General features: G+C 37.9%; 1 protein-coding gene across 1 annotated transcript; it reads right to left on the bottom strand.

Annotated features, from left to right (window-relative positions):
- Positions 1-461: 461 nt before the first annotated feature.
- QRFPR (pyroglutamylated RFamide peptide receptor) lies at positions 462-21,702 on the bottom strand. The gene is made up of 6 exons (XM_085323899.1): positions 21,225-21,702; positions 7,393-7,551; positions 6,738-6,799; positions 5,668-5,903; positions 3,807-3,904; positions 462-2,455 (listed from the first exon to the last, which is right to left on the bottom strand). The coding sequence occupies exons 1-6, from the start codon at positions 21,562-21,564 to the stop codon at positions 2,061-2,063; spliced, it is 1,290 nt and encodes a 429-aa protein (XP_085180025.1). The 5' UTR covers positions 21,565-21,702; the 3' UTR covers positions 462-2,060.
- Between the last annotated feature and the right edge of the window lie 1,251 nt (positions 21,703-22,953).

The raw sequence follows: 22,953 nt of genomic DNA, 5'->3' as shown, positions 1-22,953 counted from the left end.
ACACGCAYGGGCAAAATTTTAATTCTGCTCAAGTCAAAGTGTCTTCTAGCCCTTGCAGCTGGGAGTTTTCACAAAATTAACTGGCTTTGAGACCAGTATTGCATCCCCCCAAAAATGCACTAATGATATAGATTAAGATGTAAAAGAACTGTCTGAAGCAGTCTGGCTTGCATTTAATCTAAATTTAACTACTATGCCTTTGCACTTACCACTTCTCTCCTACCAAGACACTGAAACTTTTGATCTCTATTACCTTCTTCTTTAAAAAGTCCTCTAAATCACATCTGTAAGGATGAGTGTAGAAAAGCTGGCACCTGTAACAGAACTGAAACTAAAAAAGGCACAAGTAAGCTGATCTTTAAACAAAAATATACTCAAATAATCAAGTTATAGACTGTACTCCCAGTATAAAACAGCACCAGAAATAGCAAAATGGGGTTTTAATGGAAAATAGTACACTAATCATTTACTGACATTACATTTTATGAGACAACAGAAGAAACAAAAAAGCCCCAGACTCATAAAACACTCGTAAGTAACTATGCTGTTAAAATCTGTCAATGAAATCAGCAATACAAATAAATGAAAAGCTTAACATAATCAAGTAGTTTTCAGCTGCAGAATCTGTTAAAACATATACTTCTTATCACAAGCCAGAAAACTTTGTATCAACTGAGGAGAAGAATGATAATAAGCCAACGAGAGTCCCTATTCTCCAYGGTGGAAACTTTACTAAAAGACTTCTTCCTTGAAAGATGAAAGACTGACACAAAGAGGYAGACTTCAAAGGAAGTCACTGTGCGTGTGTGCGCACGCGCGCGCGCGTGTGTGTGCATGAAATAGATCACATTTTTCTGCAAGCCCATATCYGTAAGAATCTTTTGATTTTATAGTTTCAGTTTGGCCCACTGACAATCTTAAGGATTTGTATGATTTCAGCCTTGTAATTTGCAGGGAAGCTTAAAAATAACAGAATAGCGGCCCCGTTAGACAAAGATTTATCCACTTAGACTGGAGAGAGAGAAAACACAGGGAGAAAAAAAAATAAAAAGAAGAAAGAAAGAAAGAAAGAAAGGAAAAAAAAGTCTGTGCCTGACAAAAGCAAAGGGCCTGGCCAAAAGACCATGTATTCAATTGAAAGTCTTCTGTGGAGTCCATCAGGTGCTGGGGCTGGTCCTTATATTCCTCCAGAACATGGCAAAAATACTGCTCCAACCCCTAAGCCATGTATTTAAAACACAGTCCTAAGTAAAACTCAGTGTTTATATACACTCTAACACCTCTAACATCTATAGACTCTTGATTCTTATAGCACTTTTTTCAACTTCTGTATTTTTCAGCAGGAACAATGTCATTTATAGGTAGTAGTAACCTTTCRTTTGTATTTTTACCCAGAGAATTAATCTCTAAGAACAGCACATTAATTATGCATATATTATTAATCTCAAAAATGCTTTCTATTTACAAAATCTGAGCATGCATGAAAACTTTAAATCTTCATCTCTTCAAAGCCAAATTCTGGCTGGCTTTTTCATATACRTTACAAAACAGAACTGCATCTCCTTCTGCATTTCTCTTAAACTCAAATCTCAAGTTTCTCTGTCCTCAGAGTGCAGACAGTAGATCTTACAGAGAATGTTAGACCCAGGTGAGATTCTGAAGCTGTCCAAAGGATGTGTGTATACTYTCCATAGTTTTTATCTTCTGATAAACTACATTCAACTGTGTATGGTCCAATAGTTTGTGAACATTCAGACATAAAGTAAACAAAACAAGCAGCAGTTGCTTGGTTTACCTAGAGTAGAGGTCAAATAAGCCCAATGTTAGCTCAGGAAGAAAAATATTTTTCTAGAGATCATGCAGCAATATTGTTTTCCAAAGTTTTATTCGTCATCTATAAAATATATTAGTTTCTGACCTATTATTCAGATATTACCATAATCCATAGAATATTTTTCCTCTCCTTGTAGCATGCCAAGTAGAAAAATATATTTAAAATGGTTTGCTCAAAGTTATCTGATAACGGGACTGCTTTTTCCATTCTAAAAGCCTTTGTGATATTACTGCCCATTTCCTAATGCAGAATGGGCAATGAGGTCAGAGATAAGATGTTGTTTCAAATTCCTTTTGGAAGCCAGCTGATCACAGAACTTTACTTCTATGTTGCCATCGCTGAATGCCTCCCTTCTGGCTTCATCCGAATCAGTGGGATCTCTTCGAGAAACACTTGCTCTTTGCTGCCTCATAGTAATCCCCGACTTCCCAATTTGCCTGGTTAGTGATGCATTTTCTTTGACAACACAAAAGCAGATGGCAGACAGAAAATTTTTCTTGAAGTTTTCATTCATAAAAGCATAAACAATAGGGTTGCAAATAGAATTGAAAAATCCTATAATTTGGACAATAGCAAAGATCATTTTGACTGTCACATCATCATACTTCTTTTCAAAGTTACCTGGAAAGGACAAAGGAAATATGTAATAAGCACCAAATGGTATGAATACCCATTATTAAGCCCATCTATATYCAGTTCTGGCATTAGAAGCTTTTGTCTAGTATCATGAAAGCGCCTTGCTGGAGGTTCTTTATTTTAGCAATAGGATTTCAGCAGCAAGTAAAGATCAAGAYCTACCACACAGTCCCACTTTGAATACGTGTAAGGAAGGATGGAGTAGTCTAAAAGACACAACTCATGAGCTTCCCCTAAAAAAATGTTGCCCAAAGGCCAAGTGACATAAGGCCTCCAGGAGGCTAATGTAGGTTTTGTTTATTGAAGTATTCCTCTGATTGGGTCTCACATTCATGAGAAATTTTTAAGTACTTTACCAATGATAACATGTATCTGTCTTTTCACTGACTATATGCAGCTTCTTTCTCTGTGCTGACACAGATAGGCTCATGTAGTAAAAAAAAGTGCATCTTCTGGGTGATATCTCATATTTTAATTGCTTGTAATCACAGAACACTCTGAATTTCTTGAATTCAAACACTTGACTAAGAAACTTTCAAATAAACTGTACAAGGGTTTACATGGTAAGCCAAATAAGGCCTTATAGCAGTGGAAATAATCCCTGTAATTGACAGCAGAAAGAGTGAAGTGCTATATAGAACAATTCAGGGCAATCTCAATATGGGACAATCCAGACAATTTAAAAGGTTACAGCTTCAACATTTCTGGTTCCGTCAAGGCATAAACATGATTTGGTTCATCTGACTGGCTGTAGCACTGCTGACTTATCTGYTATAATCTTATCTCAACAGAAGAAAAAAGAAACTATTGTTGCCTTTGGCAAGTGGAGCACACTTGGTACTGAACTCTTTAGTGTTCCTACACATGGCCAGCTGCACAGTCCCACCTGATATTACTGCACACATGTAGAAGGAGGAAGACCAACAGTGTTTTCTCTCACCCCCTCCACAAAATCTAGCACGGTTTATAGCACTAAAAAAGATCTGTGTCAAGTTGCCCAGGGAAGAGGAGACCTGTGTGACACACAAATATTTTTCAGATAGGTTAATCTCCCAAACACTACATCTGATGAGAGGTTTTTGAAATGTACTTACATTTTCTGTGAGCTCTGCAGATCTGTCTATCACTCATAGACTTCAGAAAAATTCATCTCTTGTTGATTATGTATCTCTATTACAAGACAGTGATTCAGGATTTATAAGCACAACATTAGCCTTTGCTAACAGAAGGCATCTTACAACTGAATGCTGCAGCAGCATTTACATTTCACTGACTGCACTTCCATTGTTGGGGAAAAAAATATAGTTTTATTGTAAGACACATGGCAGATACTCACTGTATTCTRTCATCATATGAATCACATGGAAAGGGGCCCAACAGACTGCAAAGAGAAACACCACTATCACCATCATAACAATTGCTCGTTTCTTCTTCCTGAAAGTGCACCAAGACATTTTATACTGTATTATTAAGTTATGTAAATTAACTTAAGTTTCATTGAGTTAAATCTTTAAGTACATTCTGATGAATGCAGATGCAAACAACCTTGTGAGAGAATGCTCTGAAATACATAACTCCTTTTGAAATAAAAAAAACTGTAGTATCACATACATCTGGTACTTAAATTAACAACTTTTTTCCATTTCTCTTTCGGGAGACAATGCATGTGGTAGTTGCAACAAACAATGACATTAGCATATCTTGCAACACATTTTCACTGCATTTAAGCAAATGCAATTCCAGTAGTAACAGATGGGGAAAAACACTTGAAATTACACAGAATCAGTAAGGTTGGAAGGGATCTCTGGGGATCATCTAGTCCAACCTCCCAAAGATTTCCTGGTGCTGGTTCCACTGGGACTTGAACCCAGGACCTTCAGCATGTAAAGCAAATGTAATAACCACTACACTAAACCACTTATTATAGCTCAAAAATAAGTGTCTCTTCTTAGAACTGGGAGCATTGACTCTTACCTGCAGTACCTCATTACACAGAGAATTTGAAAGACAGCAGGTGAAGCTATGCCCCCAAAACTCAGTTTTTGCTGCTAGGAGCAAGAGATGCACTCCCTGCCTTAGATATCTGACAGATTCTACATATGTATAAATTTATTGTTCTTGATTTGATATCATCAACATAACTAGGTTTATAGATCCCAGGATACACCTCTCTCCTTTGAGCTAAAGAAGAAAACGTTCCCTGGCAGTAATTACAGGATCTTCTCCCTGCTATGTGAAATATTAACTAAGCTGAGAACCAACACAAAATTTAGATGAATGTTACCTTAAGTGATGTTAGATCACATATTCCTTCAGTTTTGATTGATAATGGACTGCTCTTTAGGCTTTCCTCAGATATTCATCTAAGGAATCATTTGTCTTTAAGCTGCTTGCTAGTATTTTCATTATAGTCCATATTTAATGTGATACTTCCCTCAATGCAGACAATTGTTTGAGGTTTCTAGCATGTCAGGTAACAGACCAATTTGTCAAATTAAGGTAGAAGCACTAGGTAATATGAAAGGTAGTCTATTTATAGTGTTAAATAGCAAATTTATTATAAATGTAAACAAACTTACTTATTTGTCCAATGGATAATTATTGGGTTTATAACCTTTCAGATACAGATTTACCATCTGGATCATCTCACAAGGCACAACAAATCTCAAGGCATTCATATCTCTTTGGAAGCTATATCAAGTTAAACTATATCAAAGTAGTTTTTAAAGTGAGTTCTGATTTGCTTGGTTTTTTTTTCTCCTCATGTGCCAACTTAACCTATGAAGGGTTATATAAAACCCTTTATATAAAGTTATATAAAGAACTTTCCAAAGAACATATGGAAATAAAATAGCAGCAATTTCCCAAATCATCTAACTCACAGCCTACATCTTTTAAAAGCAAGAATTTCACAATGCACAATATGAGATTTATTGAAGTGGCTTGATTTCCAAAGTGTATACTCTATACTTTGATGAAAACAGTCTGCTTAAATTGTCTTAAATCAGGCAATTAAGTGATAAATAGCTAGTTARCTTTAAAAATCTGGGCCATGCTTGGAGACCTTCCTCTGGATAAGGACAGACTTCATTGCATTGTTTCTCAAGAATTGCTAGAAGAAAGAACCTGCTTTTTAAAAGTTAAAGTTCCAGCTGTTTTTTTTTTACTTTACAATCGTTGATATTTTATTTACTAACCTTGATATTTTAGACATTTCTTTCCCATGAATTGTTTGAAGAACTGAAGCATCYCCTACTCGTTTCTTAATCCAGAGTTCATAACCAATTTTAGTGTATAAGAAAAGCATCAACATCAGTGGAAGAAGGAAGAGTATAACAAGAATGAAGGTGGTATATATCTTCTGATAAATGGGGCTGGTCCATTCTTCCAAGCAACAAATATAAACTTTTTCATATAGAAAGTCATATTTAACCTGTAAYAAGTGTAAAGGAGATGAGTCACTTAATTAATTATCACAAATGTAAAGACGAAGCACATTGAAGTGTTCCTTGCTTTTAATACAATGATCAAGATTCAACAGAGAGACCTTTTGAAGTGAGAAAATTCTTCCAATCACTTTACACATGAAGTGGTGGATTTACTCAAGAYGACAGAGAAAGGTCAGGACATGCTCTGATTTTACTCTTGCTCAAWTTTTTTTTTAAACAGGATTTTCAAAGGAAACCTTGGCTACATACTTTGCAAATAGAAACAAGTATGTAGACGTGTGACAAAAAATTCCTTTTTAATGAAACATTCCTACTAACATGCAGACTCACAAACCACAGATTCTGACAAGGCATTTTTCCRACAGTGCATAATAACTCCTTAAACTATAATGGTTAGCTAATTACATCTTGAACTAGATACAGTTCCACATCCTGGAGAACACAATGTCATCCTGAAACATTAATCTAAGCCCTGACACTGATGGGTACCAGTGCACCCATAAAACAAAAGCAATTTGCATTGTAAACATTTATGTAAACATTTTGCTTATGTAAACATAAGTAAACATTTGCAATTATTGCTCTTTGAAATAATTGGAGTATGTGAGTGTGACTAGTCCCTGCTGGAAGTCTTCCTTCCACAGCATGGTAGTCCTAATCATTCATCTTTCTCATGCTGGTAAACAGAACAAAAGCTTCATTTCTGTTCATCCTCTCTCTCATTTGTCAGGAAGCTTCTTCAATCTTGTTGCTAACCTTACAAAAAGTCTAGCAAGGCCTTAACTGTAAAACATAAGTTTCCTTTTCATCTAACATACCTCAAGCCGTTGCACATGCCACATAGGTGACCCAACGATAACCGCTAGCAACCAGACTATGCCTGTAAACAAATACATATTTTAAATACAACAAGTAGTGTAAGTTTTAATAAACAAGTTTAACAGCTTCACCTGTGAGAGTCAGGTGAAACAATTTAGATTGTCTTGATTTAAGTTATTCATCAAACAACATTCACATCAATAGCATCCTCTTCAGTCATCATTCCTTCAAGCTACCTTCACTAATCGGTATCTGAGCATAAAGACAATTCAATTTACTTAAGCAACATTACTTACATTCCCTGTGTTACAATGGAAGGACCATTTACAACTGTGACATTCTTTTAGCAGTGCTTGTATATTTTGAATATTTCTTCTTAAAGAAAATGGCTGCTAAAAGTCTATCAGAGTCTTTGACTCAGGATTTATTGTCACAATTTTGGCTAGTAATCACTCCACACATAGACACTATATAGACACTATCCTTGAGCCATTTTATAAACATTGTTACATTCAGCATYAACTCCACCTCTGTATCACTAGTCATATCAGTGCCTTTTGCTCTTCCTACCATCTACACCAGTCAGACACAAAATTAATTCTCCAAACACACAGTCAGTGCAGGATGAATACTGCAGATGCCTAAAAATCTTACCAAGCATTGTGAAAGCTCTTTTATTGGTGTACTGCCACTTCATTTTCAATGGATGGACAATTCCCTGATGTCTCTCCATAGCAATGCAGGTCATCGTGAGAATTTCAGTTACAATAGCAGTGGATTGAACAAATGGTACCATCTTGCAAGCAAAGGCACCTGCAATAGTCAGAAGGTAAATTATGCAACTCTTGCAGTTCATGAAGAAATATTAACACCAGATTTCATTACTGAAGTGATATTGTGGAAAAAAAAGGCTTCTCATATTTATTTTAAACAGCTACACTGCTAAGTTGCCTCTTTTAAACTATTCATCAAATGGAGCTTTCAATAGTCATTCTTGTCTTGTACATCATTATACCTGCAAAAACAAGAGTTCTTGCTTTGCTCTGAATCTGTCAGACTTGGTAAAAAACAAAATAAGACTAAATCTTCAATCATCTTCTTTCAAATGCCCCAACTTACAGAGATACTATTGTTCATCTCAGCAGATTATCCCTCAGTTTTATGAAGGTCTTTGTGCTTTCTGTTCTGAATTTTGCTTTTTCTGCTGTTACCAGTACATTCCTTCTGTTCATTTAAATATCTCTTCAATTTCTGTACACTTGGGCAGTTACAGAATCATTCTGCCAAGTGATACATAGAAGTCCTCTAATGAGCTTAATTCAATCTCTTCATTTTTCCATTTTCTCTGATTAGCACATTATGCTAATGACACTGCCCAAATTAAATGCCATGTCCCGGGTGCAGCTTCACAAGAGTTGTGCAGTCTCCTATTGTGAGGTGCTGTATTTACGCACAGCTAGCACAGATCTATGCTTTATTGCTGCTATAGCTTCCTGAAAGTAGGTATTTAATTCTTAGCCTATTATTAATCACTCTCCATTACTCATTCTCAATGCTCAACCATCTTAACAGCTAGATTTGAATGACTCTCTCTAAAAGTCTTTTATTAACACTTTTCCTAACCTACTTCTCATTTACTCTCCTTCAGTCCATATTTCTGACTCTAAGGCAATTTTATACATTTGTATTCTCACAGTTCCCTCCAGTTCAGTATCAGTTAACCTTTTCATTAACAGCTGAGGTTATCTCCTATACTTGATCATTAATTATTCTTCACATGAGATAATCTATACAACTCAAAACAGCCAGATGAATATCTGATTGAATTTTAAGTTAAGCTTTAAGATACGGTTATGTGCATCTTATGCATTTAAAAAAACAAAATCAAAAATGCAAGAAATAAAACAAGAAACTAGTAAAACTTAATCCTGCCCTTCAAGAAGGTAACAAGGAACAGGGAAACTTCTCTCTAGTATGCCAGGCTGAAAGCCAAACTATTTTGCTACTGGTCTTACCAATTCCAGCTGGCAAAAAAATAAAAATAAAAAAAAATTAAATGCTAATGTAGCTCCAAAAAGGGAAGAAGAAAACAAAGGGGAAGGGATGAAAATCAAGTACCTCTCAAGTACATATTCAATCCTAGTAAAACAGCAAGCATCCATGCAGATCTGGTTAAAGCAGAATTAAAATATACCACATGGCCCTATTTTGAGCTTGAGTGAAATCTTAGCAGGGTCAGCAGGAACTGCATGGAATAAGATGCTCTGGGCTACGTTTCTGCTTCTTACCACAGACATTCTCTATGCTAGTATGTATTCCAGCAGGGTGCTAGAAAAAGCAAGATAAGGCATCTTGTCATGTCAACTGTAACCTATGCAACTGTAAAATATCTACAACTTCTTCCTCTATCTCAGTAAGTGCATCAGGCAAATCCCTTGTGAAATGTGACCAACATCTCACCAACCCAGCATCTCATCAGTTTCTCATTACTCCTGTCCAGTACAGGAGCTACTTATACACAGGAGCACCAGACCCACTTTGTCAAACTCACACAATTCTTCAACCAAAAGTGATTGAAACTTCTATTGCAAGATGATAAAAGGAACAAGCCCAAATCACACTTTCTTTGCACATGCCAAATACTGAAGACAGCCAGATAAGAGGCTATGACACACAATCTCTAAATCAGTTTACTGCCATCAGTAAAGCAGAGCTGAAAGATTCTTCAGACACATCCAAATCCTACTGAATCAAAAGGAGGTTTTCCATTATTGGTTTCCAGTTTTTCTCATTGACRGAGTAGGCCAGAAGTGCCTCCTGATATAAGTAACCAACAGAAGAACAAAATTTGTACTTGAAAGAAAAATATTTATTAAGTCTCTACTTTATTAATAGAGTCCAAATTTGAGTGCTGCAGCTGTAGCAAAAATATTCCGTCATAGATTCTTTCTTATAGTTTAGAGRAAAAAATAACATTAAGTCCACTTGAACGGTACTTCATTATATGGATCTTATTTCAATGCATTATTCCTTTACTGAAATCTCCGCATTCCAGATAATTCTTCAGAAGTCAAGCAATGTCGGTCTGTTATCCTACTTAAGCAATTAAAAAAAAAAAGTTGAAAAAAAAATAAAAAAAATCAGTGACTTTCACTAAAATTATAATAGCTTGATGGAATTTTCATCTTACATGTAACTATTCAGAGAGCAAACAGAACAAAGTTCAACAGGCAGCAACACCCAAAGAAAGAGTGAAAAGATCCATAAGATTTTGTACTTTCATTGCCTTTTACTGATACCTTCTCCTTATTTTCTTCCCAATAACTGTGCACTGAAGACAGCATAGGCTACCACTATGCCTTTAACTGAGTTGCCAGGAGAAAAGTCTGCAGAAATTCCTTATTTCTTGTCTCTTCAGAGAAAATGTAGAGAAACTAATCAACTAAGTTACATGGAAGCAACTATTACAAAGGTAGTAAAAGAATCTGCATAGTATCTACAGATTGATCCTGCTGTACTAAATTACAGAAGACATTACCACTTCCAGAAATGTGATACAAAAGGATGCTTTTCACTACAGACTGAGCTGGCTGAAACAGAAACACATGCTCAGTCATACAGCATGTATTTTGGTTCTTTGAGGGATTGAACCTTTGCGGCCAAAGGAAAACAGCCAGTCACACTCATTTTTATAACAAGGAAATAATATGAAATTTTCAAAAGAGTATCAGCTAAAAGCTACTTCATATGTATCTATAGTAAAAATAGAACAGTATTTCAACCTCCCCAAAGCTTCTCATACCACTAAGGTCAAGGTGTCCGAGTATCAACTCACATTAACATACAATATCACTTTAGGGCTCTTTTGCTTGCCTCGAGTTGTCATCCTCTCTATACAAAAGCTTCCTATCTTCTGAAATTATGAGATGTTCATCAAACTCAAATTAGATCTGGCGTCAATATGCTTTCGATACAGCTCCATTATCCTTAACTATGTTTGAATGGTATTCAATCCTTTAAGATACCAAGGTCACTATACTTGACTAAATAGGATATGTTTTCACAAAAAAAAGACAGTTCTAATTTTAGTTTKCAACACCTTCATGATTTATAAATAGATATCAGCCATTCCAAACTGCATAGACAATGACTGAAGATTTTCTCTAAGTCTTTCAATGCAGTAAGCTATATAGAGCCTACATTTTCAAACTACACTCTCCACTTTTGTACAAATGGAAAATGAGAATCATATTTATGTTTAAATAAGATAACTATTCCAGAATGGAGGGGGAGGGAGAGATAAAGATGAAAAAGACCATCTGGAATCCTTATTTCAGATTGTTAAAAAGCTTTGTGTGACCACCCTGATTATTCCAGTGATAATCTGAAAACTGAGCACATATATGGAGAATAATTCTTCAGTAGTTTTTTTCAAAGCACTTCAAATCCACAAACCCTAAATTATATTTCTTTTTCACAGAAAGCTTGTTGTTGTTGAGTTAGAACTAGATCTTTGAAAGGGCTTCAGATGGATGTGGAGGTCTAATTGCCTTTTTGTTCTTTGGAATCTGCCTAATCTTCAAAGTGCTGACTCTACCACCCTCTTCCTGCAGATACTCCCAGGCAACAGCTTCCCAGCATGGCCTTGCAGAGTTGCCYCAGTCTTGACAAGAAGAGAATCACAGAATCACTCAGGTTTGAAAGGACTTCAGGTCTCTAGTCCAACCTCCTGCTCAGAGCAAGCTCAGCTATGGGACCAGATCGGGTTGCTCCACATTTTTTCCAGTCAGATCTTAATCTCTGAAGTTGGAGAAAGCACAACATCTATTGGCAACCTCTTCCTCTGCTGGACTGTTCTCGCAAGGAAAAACATCTTCCTTACATCCAGTTCAAATATCTTGTTTTGGCCTGTAGTCTTTCATTTGCCCACCATACACCACTATAGAGAGCCTGGGTTCATGTTTTCAATAAACTCCTCACACATACAGCAAAATGATATTAGATCTCCCCAAGACTGCTGCTTCTTCAGACTGAACAAGCCATGTTCCCTCAGCTTTTCCTCAAAGGGTAAGTGCTCCTGCCCCAACCATCTGCATGACTTTCTGCTGAACTCATTCCACTCTATTAACTTCTTTCTTGTACTGGGGATCCAAAACTAGACACACTAGTTAAGATACTAAATACAACCTTGCTTTTAAGACTTGATTATAAGGAAGGCTTTACTGGATCACAGTGTGCTCAAAACAAAGATGTGGCATCTCTTCTTCCTTCACTTTCCATAAATTGGGTGAATGCTGTACTCACTGAACACGGGAAGTGTGAAAAAAAGTGACTGGAATTCATGTTTTTCAACAAGAATTCAAGGACCCGTTGAGGGGGAAAGCCTTATCACCAGGTCCCCCAGATAGCCCTTCAGGCTTTCTGTCTGAAATAAATCACTTGGCAAGAATATTAGAGGATTTGTAAAGCCAGAAAAATGTAAGAGCGAGCATGTAACTTTGCAGGTATTAATGAACCCTCTTAAGAAACCGGCACTGAGGTCTAGACCCTGGTCCAATAATACATGCATATTTCAATTAATATTTAACCCATTCATGGAGAATAAACTTCAACTGCAGCAACAACTGTTACAATTCTGATCTCAAATGCTTGTTAGTTGAAAGCCCCTTCTAGAAAAACTGAAAAAAATGCTGATTTCCATCATAAACAAAATGTACATGTTTTGTAAAAAACAAAAAAAAAGCCACAAATTATGCTAGCACATTATAGTTTAGATAGTGTAATTTAAAAATTGATAAAGATTCGTAAGAAACAGCTCCCTATCTGAAACACTGTCATATAYTCAAAACACGTCAGGCTAATTTTCATATGTTTATACTCGGGCTTATCACAGAGCAACAGATGATTCTGAAGGAATACACCATTTTCCTTGTGGCCTTTTTTCCTAACCAAGCTTATAAAGATGTAGCCAATGCAGCATACAGTTTGGAGAGAATAAGGTTTAACAGCTAATAGCTTTCTGTTCACTAACAGTTTTATCACTTCTCAGTTTTCCATCATCATGCCAATCAGCAGCACTTCAGCCTACTTCTTGATCCAAACACTCGCAATGCCAATTCAATAGAATAGATACAAAACCTTTGCCTCTTCATATCAACATATTCTTCACTGAAGGCATTTCCTAAACTTTAATTTGCTGTGTGATAGCACAGACAGTTCTCACATTAAAGTTTCAAAGCAAACACAGAATAACTGCAGTGGCAAGAGGTCTGACAGCAAGAGCAATTGAGCGGTTCAGCCATTCACCAATGAAATCCCTCCCCTCCCCCCTCCTTTGGAAGATGGTTGCTAGATACTTTAGTTACTGGTATCAGGTACTATGTCCTTGTCATGATACACTCATATGCAATAAAWCAACATTGGATTGAGAACATAATGACGTTCTTTATCTCCTAAGCCATCTGAGAAGAATGGCTTTGTATTTTATTTTTATGATAAAGACACTTGAAAGGGCTTATTTATTTATTAGCATTATATTCTTCAAAACAAAATTTCAGATGCTATCTAGACAGGACAACTAACGAAAGAGTAACATAAAGAAGCAAAGAATAGAAGCCACTTAAGAGAAGGAAGTCTTAGGCAGATTGTTTAAAGCTCACTCCTTGTATTGTTTGGGGGTTTATTAAGCTAATCAGCATCTGGACAAAAGAAACATTTGACTTTCTGAGGGAAGGAAGGGAAGATGARATGTTTTCCTGCATTTTCATCGAAATAACAATGAAAAATGTTTTAAGAACATTTTTAGAAACCTGGTATAAGCTGTCTTGACTGATCATCAACATAAATCCACAGTCACTATCAAGAAAGCAACAGCTAAAACTGTTTTCTTTTGTTTCACAAGCTACCCATCTTTTGTGCATGTGGAAAGTATGTTTTTCTCTTCAAACCTATGACTAAAAATGAGGTTGGAGAAGATAAGATCTACTTTTTCAAATAAACTTGATTGATACATCAGTTAGAACATTCATTCACTGCCTACAGGTAACACTATTGAAAATAACTCAGTCCTGCATTTTAATTATGGTGAAACTTTCACCCCAAAACTTCACAGTACTTAGCTAATGAGAGCAATATAGCTATTCATTATTTTCTGACATAACATATTAAGTTTCCTTAAGGGAAAATGCCATACATATAAACATTTAAAATATCCTCTTATACAGCAAAAATGTTGTGAGACAACTATCTTTATTTAAAAAAGATAATATGTTTTAATGAGTTTCAAGTGGCAAGAGAACCTCTTTCTAGGAAAATAGCTATAAAGTACAGATATCAAACAAGATAAAAACTTCTATAAATCAAGCTGGCTGCTCATTTAGATCTACTGATTTGCTGAAGCCAAACTGTTTCACTTAAGAAACATAAGATAAGGGAAGCTCCATCGTTCATTTCTAAGCTGGAATTTTGCTCTGATAATTAATCTTTTATCTTAATCAAACTGCTACAGTGTCTCCAACACACAGTGGAAAGATTACAGTTTTCTAAAGATTTTTAAAAAGTCATTCAAAAACTTGCTAGAAAAGTATTTTTCTGGCCTTTTCTACTTAAATTCTCTCAGTGCAAAAACATGTTGCTTTTTTGAARATTTTACAAAATATTTTATCTAATATTTTAAGTACATACTAAAATATTTAAATTTCTACAAAATAAACCTTTCAGTAAATACGTCTAATGAATTGTTACTGAAAACAACATGGAAGCATGTAATACTGATCATTTCCAATGGGGAAAGAAAAATCATTTCCACAAGATTACTGGGAATTAAAATAATTAATTGCTTCTCCTTTTTAAAAGGCTAAGAGGTTCCCCAAAGTATTCCTTATGCATGGCTGAAAAGTGGATGGTTTATTCAATGATTAGAGTTTTCCCTAAGGACAACAGACTCAGCAAATTGCAAACATAAATGATGTCCCCTTAAGCAAATCTTCGTATCTTCCTATCTCCATATAAAACATCATTTTTTTTTCTTTTATTTGGATTTTTGAAAAGTATATTTCTAAAACCATTTCGTGATAAAGATTAAACTGCTACTGGCTCTGTTAAAATGTTATTGATCAAAACCTTGTGCTTAACTCTATGGAGTAAATCTCTTATCACAGTACATAAACTAGTTCTCTCCAACTCATAAGGTAAAAGCAAGGTCCAGGTTTTTTGTATTATGTAAGTTTAGGGGATAAAAGAAAACTGTTTCCACCATATAACAGATGACACGCTTGAAGGTCCTTCAAACTACTCTGGGCAACACATTGTTTCATATCAGTTCTTGGGTATACAGGAATTCTATGTCTGCAATATATAATCTGTGGTGCACAAGTCCCTCATATGTTACATACAGAGGAAAAAACACAATTTACACACATCTGTCCAGAAGAAGGTACAAGTGTGGCACATGATAGGAAGATCTGTGCTAGCTTAGTCTGGTTATGTATGGTCAGCTACAGCAATTGAGAAGAAATGGCATGGTACTGACCCACACAATTAAACCRGGCACCTTGAAGAACCCATAATTTAGTTATCAACACATCATAGAGTCCAGACCACTGCCTGTATGCTGTGATTTCGAAAAGTGTACCACACAGGTTGGACTAGCTCAGCAAGCTATCCCATCCCAGCACCATCCACTCCCTTTCCTCCAAGGTTCACATGTRGCTTCTCTGCTTACGGGTTTAGACCACTGCAACAGGCACCACAGAGTCTCAAAGGTAAACTAAAATCAGCAGCAACTTATTTCAAAACGCAGCAATCAACAAGTGAGAAATGTAAACACAAATATGCAAGGATGTGGGACAGCTAAGCAGTAAAGCTTTGCTACTAGAAAAATACAAAACTACTACAGGAAACTATACTATGAGCAGCTGTGGTACAAACAAATAGTACAGGTGGAGTTTTTTGGGAGGGATAAGGGTTAGAGATCCCGTTCTCTCCCAAGAGAGGGACATACTAACAGGGAGAGAAGCAGCAAATGACAAGCACAGTCCTGGATCAATCAGTACAAGGCAAAGATATCTGATTATTTCTACCACAGAAAGGAGGTAGTGACCACTCTACTAAACCAATTACTGCAACAGCAAGTATTTTACATCAGTCATTGAGTTTACAGCTCACATAAATCCATTAATGATGTGTACAACTTGTAGTTAAACAAACAAACAAACCCCTATGTTAAGTGTGTGGGTACAATTAGTTCCCTTCTGTCAACATCTTTTGCTGCTTTTCATTTTAGTCAGGTGCCATCTTGTCCCTCTTATAAAATTAAGCCCATTACTTCCTTTGCTAAGGCATTCACTGTAAAATCTCTTCTCAGATTATCTTCATATAGGATTTTATTCCTGCCTCTGCTTATAAGCAAATGTCTGAAACAACAGAATAGCAGAGCCATGGAAAATGAATGATAAAACAGTATTTCACTGGTACAGACAGGATAGAACTACAAAATTATCTTGTTCTTGTGGAAACAGACCAATCCTGAGACACCACCTCTTACACAGTGAGAGGCAAAAGTATCTTTCTTACATCCCTGACTTGATTTAAGATGTTTATGAACAAATCAGAAAACCAGAAAACCTTAAAAATAGGAGATTCAAATAGCTGAATCTCTCATGTCCTGTTTTACTGTCTAGTATGGATCAGTTGAACATATTTAACAGTATGTCAATAGAGTTTGAGATCATTTGGAGATCGTTCAGTATCAAAGAAATTCCAGAAGTCAGAGTGAACAAGTTTCTAATACCATACTGAAGAACAGACATGAGATTCTGTAGAGATGTCTAGGAGTATCAGACAAAATAATAATAAWAAAAAGCTTATTACTAAGATTTATTTTTAATCTCTCAGAGATGGATATTTACACATTCTAACATGGAAAACATCCTAAGCTGAGAAACCTAACTCTTGATATAAGACAGCTGCCTAAAAACTGAGAACACCCTAAACAGAGAACTGGCTACAATATGCAACTTAGTTCTCACCCTAGCCTTTACATATTAAGRATCTGTTACCATGTAGCAACTGAGCTGCCTAATACCATACATCTACTGCTCTTTTAGATCCCTTTAGTAAGCAAGACCTCTGTATGTAACAGGGAGATACGACAGTGGATGTACAAAAGACCCATACCTTCCTGCAGTAGCAGGCAGAGGCCAGACAAGATACCTGAAGGCCTCTCAAATGCTGTTTGTGTGTCCAGTAGTGCCTCAGACAATTCACTGCTCTGTAAATGATGAGAAAAGCCACCTTCTGGCATCTGTTTTGAGAAAATTTATTCCATTTGATGAAATGGGGAATTCGTGAGAAAGACATTACCAGTGTCAGCTCTACAGTAACCTGATGCTTGCCCGTACCTTTTGCCAGGGCTATTATACATCAAGAGTTGTTTTCCCGTTGCTTCAAGCAGTACTACAGATCCTGCTTTTACTCAGCTACGTATTTTCAGAAAATAAAGCATCTCATGTAACGTTTAGCCCAACAGGCACAAAAGCCAAAATTTATCTTTAATGATACTGCCACGAGTATGACAATGAGACCTCTATTGTTCTCTCTTGTCTATGGATCATATGAAAGCAGCATCTTCAGCTGACCTAGTTTGCAYTGAGATTGCCTGTTTGCAATATGTATTGATTAGCCTCTTATTCAATTTCCCATTTTATCCATCTTTATTAATAAATATGATCCCAGTGATCATCTATGACAAAGTCACAACTTTAAATTTTTTTACACTATATCTTCCACTTAATATAGAGATTAGTTTGCAGCACTTGCATTAAAAGGTCTTCTAGAAATCACAGCCTTCTTAATGACAAMGTATAAATAACACATTGTATCACTGTTAAAATGACAGTCTTACCTTTGGTTCTCTGATCATTTAAGAATCTGTAAAAGTGTGTGAGACTAATTCACCTGGTTTTGGTCATGAAGCTGATGACCAAGATGTTTCCAGTTGCTGCCTGTGTAGAGCTAGCAGTTCTATGCTAACATTGGATAATCACCAGGCAAAAGGAGGCACATTCAGCTTCTTGAAACTGCAGTTACTGAATTGTAAGTGAAGTTAAAAAGTATTAAGGAATACACCAAGAAAAAAGTCATGCCAGTGCCTTAGTCTTTTCCATCTCTGTCAGAAGTGAACCAGGTTCTAATAAATATAATGCACTGATAATGAGAAATCTTCAGTTTCTAAAGAATTTAGACACACTGTCATAGCTGCCACTCTTTGCAATTCACAATTTGCACTATTTTACATGACCAGCTATCAATGTTTTCTCTGGAGTTCTATCATAAACTACACATCTGGAATCCTTTGGGATGAAAGTACTACATCCTCCACTTCAGATGCACTAAAATGGTGATTAGTCCTTTCCAATAGCACTCCCAAAATGCCTTAAAAATTAACAACTGCTCAAAAAGAGTGACTGTTCTTGTGTTTGTATGTACAATCTCAATAATCAAAGGTGTTAGCAGTTCTGCCATCACACCTCCTATTCTGTTCTGCTATGGATTTTTTGGAAGCAAGAACAGCAGAAAGTGGAAGGAAACAAAACATATGCATATAAGCATGCCAATACAGAATCAAATCYAATTCAGAGGCCAGTAAGAAAAACACACCTATATCTCAGTTCACATAACCTAGTACAGGTGTTTTAGTGATGCAAGTGCAGATAAAAATCAAGAAATAAAATGACCTCTAACACTTAAGAACCCAAACATATTTCTAGTAGCAAGCGTCTCAAGATGCACCACTTTTTCCAGCATGGATACATTATGGCAGCCAAAGTGCCTTGTTCTTAACAGAGCTAGCAATACTTGGAGTAGAGATCTTGCACTAAGGGTAGATGAGAATAAACTTTCTCAGACTAAAAAACAGGAGGCAAAAGAAAAACTAAACCAGTAAAGCCAGCAAGAGAAAGACTCTTCCTACTCTGGTAGGCTCCAATTTGCAATATGACTGTAATCACTGTTCATGCTTCACAGTGTGAGCCTCAGGAAATTGAATGCCATCAATTTATAGCTCATTTGTTTCCCTGAATTTTACTTAAGTCTTTTTCAACAGTCAAAGGTAACATTATTCAAATACGTTACTTATTATATCCTATCAGTACTACATTACTGAAAGTTAATTATTTTTATAAACCCATAGAGGTTGATATCAAAGTCAATGGGACATATAGATGCACTTCTCTTGAAGATGTTCTAGCACAGCAAGAGGGTAGAGAAAACATACAGCAGAATTTGCACAGAAGTGTGTTTTAAAATATCTAATTACTGAATATCTGAACACAAGGGTTTCAGTCAGTGGCATCTGCTGCAACTACTTTTTACATCACTGCTTCTAGATTTTCTCAAGCATCTCCAATAAGAGAAGGTAAATGAAAACATTACCTTTCCTTTCCCTACATCACTCTGCTTGCCTCTGCCGTATCTGCAGCAGTTCACCTCCAGCAGTGGCTTCTTCCCACCCGCCTTCTAGATGACTCTGGTCAGATGTGGGCTCTCAAGCTGACAGACTGGAATGCCCCTTTGAGAGAGATCCTATTTGTTATCTATACAKGAAGCAATTCAGTCTAGTCATCCCCTCTATGTGAAATCTCTTGATTCCTCCAAAAGCTTTCTGCTGTATTCTGTTTAAGCAAGGAGAACTGCAGATAAAATAGTCAGAACATGGGCATGCAAAAGTAGCTATCAATGTATTCCATTAATTTTTGGTATCAAAAGTAGATACTAACATATGCCATTAATTTAATTACACGTGCTTATTAATTTTAGAGTTCAGCACTTCTACTGATTTAAAACATTAGTAGCCTCCCTCAAAGACAGCTTGTGAGAAAATAAAACAGCTTCACAGAAATAGTTTTTCATTGTCCTTACCCCTATAATTACCTCTATAACCCTCTATTCAGCGTTTCACCTACAAAGTTCCTAGTTTTGAGATAAAAAGTAAAGCTTACTTCTCATTAGGTTAGACTTTCAGCAGTGTGGTTTTCAAGTCTCCTCTGATCTGCCAATTTGCAGTCCGTATTTTAGCCTATCAACTGTACTGGAGTTAATTCTCCATGTTCTGAAGGTAACCTTCACCAGCTCTAAACAGCAGAACCACAGGAAACCTGGGTAACTGAAATATAATGGTGCCACTGTATTAACATCCTTTCAGTTACAAATATTTCAGTTTGCAGAAGAACAAGATCTTGCCTGCTGCAAAACCATCCCTTATATTTTTTCCCACATATGGTTGCCAACCACTGTCTAAAGATCAGGAAAAGGAAAATAACTGCCCTTTTGTAATGTTAATTCACCTTTGTCTTTTTGCAGCTCTACTTCTTTGCAAATATGATGCAAAAAATTACACCTTCTAGGCATCACCTTACCAAAGGTCCTTCACATCATCAGTGGGAATATAACATAAATCCAAAGACACAAGCAAGTCTTAAAAATAATTCATCGTTCCAACATAAATGAAAATTCTGCGTAAGAGTAATAGTTGTCATGAAATTTTCTATCCTGCAATCCCAGAAAAARCTGATCCTTTACAGCTGGTTTACAGATAAGCTTATTTATAAATATCCAAGTCAAATACCAAGATACTTGACTCTGCATATAAGCAGCTCATAAATTCAGAATATTCTGTAACACATTTTCTCACTGCCTCCCATCCTGTTTTTCCAAGGATGTACTTTTTTCTAGAGAAGGGTTAAAAGGGTCCAACTGCAAGTCTACCAGTCTCAAAGGAATTTAAGTTGAATAAAGATGGAATGATATTTTACTTGACAGTTAGATATCATTAATTGGGGGTGAGAGGGGAAGAAAAATAAAACAGTCTCATCTGCACCACACAATCTGTAGTTTCTTACAAATGTACTGCAACTTTTAACAAGACATGAGCACAAAAGCACAAGAGGTTTAACATAACTTGAAGCAGTGGTGCAGCAATCATCTAATTCTGCTGAAAAGCAACTCACAGCACACTGAAGATAAGGAATTAAACACCTAGAGATAAAACTGTAATTCCGTGGTAAAGCGTGTGAACGCCTGAGCATGCCCAAGGGCTCCCAAGAGCACAGATGTCTGAAGTTTAGAAAAGTATAAACGCTGTAAGAGTACGAAGAACTTCACAGGCGTGCCCAGTTCACGGAAATAACACTGCTAATTACTTTTCTATTAAACGTACGGAGAGACCTGCAGCTCCTTCACCGGCCGGTCACCGCGCTCGCCCCTGGCGCGGCGCCCAACGGCCGCGCGACACCTGCCACCTTTCGAGCCCCTCGCGGGCGGGGAGGGGAAGGGAAAGGGGGGTGGGGAGGGTGGGGGAACCAGCGGCTTCACGTGGGGTTTTGCGGCGACAAGCGCTGCCCCACAGCAGCCTCTCCGCCTTCCCCAGCCGTCGGCAACGCCGTAACGGCCCGGAAACGGCTGCCGCGCCCCGGGTCCCCGACACCCACCGCCGAGCCAGTTGGAGGAGATGTTTTGCAGCATAGTGAAGGGGACGCAGAAGAAGGCGATGAGAAGGTCGCTGAGCGCCAGGGAGCAGATAAAGATGTTGGTGACGGTCCTCATGGCTTTGCTGCGGGTCACCACGTAGAGCACTAGGCAGTTGCCGAAGAGCGCTAGCGCGAAGATGAGCACGCAGATGAGCACGAAGGCCACCTTGGTACGCCCCGGCAGCTCCGGGATGTACACCAGCGGCTGCAGCCCGTAGAGGGCGATGAACTGCTCCCGCGTCACGTTGTTGTCCCGCAGGAGCTGCGCGAACTGCTCCGGGGTGATGTTCAGGGACCGCATGGCGCCGCCCAGCCCCCCGACTCCCTCAGCGCGCCCGCCCGGGCGGCCGGCGCCGCTCCATCGCCGGCCCAAGCACTCAGAGCCGACTGCGCGGGCGGCGCCGCACCGGGAGACAAGGGGGCGCGGGGAACAGGAGGCGCAGCCGAGGCAAGCCAGCAGCGCGGCCCCCTGCAAGCGGTCCGCGGGCGACGGAGCGGCCGCGGCGGCAAACTTCGAGGTGGTGGTGGTGGTGGTGGTGGTGACGACGGCGGCGGCGCCGCCAACCGTCGCGACCAGCGCGCGCGCGCTGCGGGGGTCGCGGGGTGGGGGAGACAGGGGAGGGCTTTATATGGGGCTGCGGCCAATCAGCGCGGCGCGCGGAGGGGGCGCCGCTGCCCTGCGCGTGCCCGCCAACGGCCGCTCTCGAGACCAACGTACTCAGAACGGGATCCCGCACGGACCCTCTTTCCAAGCCTTGTTCTAGATGACAGGCGCCAGGCAGACAGATACAATTCCCAAAATTCAGACAGTCCCTTGCATCTTTTTCTATGCCTGCCTCATTAGCCAGAAGAGCTTGCTCTTCTAGGCTTGCACTTATCCTGCTGAACTTAGGCTCCGTAAAGCAAGCAGGTGTCTCTCAGGGTCAGCTTTCCTAGCATCTTTCCTTGGATTAGGTGCAGCCTAAAGCCAACTTCTTCCAGCCAGCTTTTTTTCTTTCCCCCCTCACTGAATCATTTCAGCCTTAGGCTAGGTGAGCTTAGCAACCATCATATACTTTACTGATGCACCTTCTCCTATACCTTTTTTCATTTCATGTCCTCTCTTCTTCTCCCCTGTGTTAATGATAGAAATCTTATTTAAAAGCTCTTCCATTAGCAAACAAAATACATGCATTTCATAAATTTTCATTCCCACTATAAATAAAGAAGTGCCAAACACAGACTGTCAGTGTTTGTCATGGACTGCAGTGTTGATTGGAAAAGCACCCAAGCACTGTCAGGAACTTTACAAACAAATGAAAATCATCTCTCACCTAAAGACTGTAAATAATCAGGTTGTATGGTTAAAGTGAACATTTTTTTGTCTCTGTCCTTTATTATATGTTGGTGACTGTTTATTAGAAGTAGTATAATAGTAAGCAGTGTAATAATTACATTAAGAATGTGCAACTTTGGCAGTAAATCCAAATAGTTATATTCAACCTAATATAAAGAAAGCTCGAAGCTGTAGTCTATAGAAGYATGCTATTACACTCACTGCATGCAAAGAAAGGAATAATGCAAGTAATTTTACACATTACATTTGGCTTGACTATTTACACACATGGAGAAAATAAAGGTAGAATTTATAGAAACTTTCATTCATTATGAGCATTATCAGTTCTCTTGGCTGAAGCAATAAGAGCATGGA

Source organism: Rhea americana, unplaced genomic scaffold, assembly GCF_003343005.1.
Source record: "Rhea americana isolate MKP2758 unplaced genomic scaffold, rheAme1 scaffold_89, whole genome shotgun sequence".
In the NCBI taxonomy this organism is placed as follows: Eukaryota; Metazoa; Chordata; class Aves; order Rheiformes; family Rheidae; genus Rhea; species Rhea americana.
Note: the sequence above shows the minus strand (reverse complement) of the source record. Positions and strands in the feature narration are given on the sequence as shown.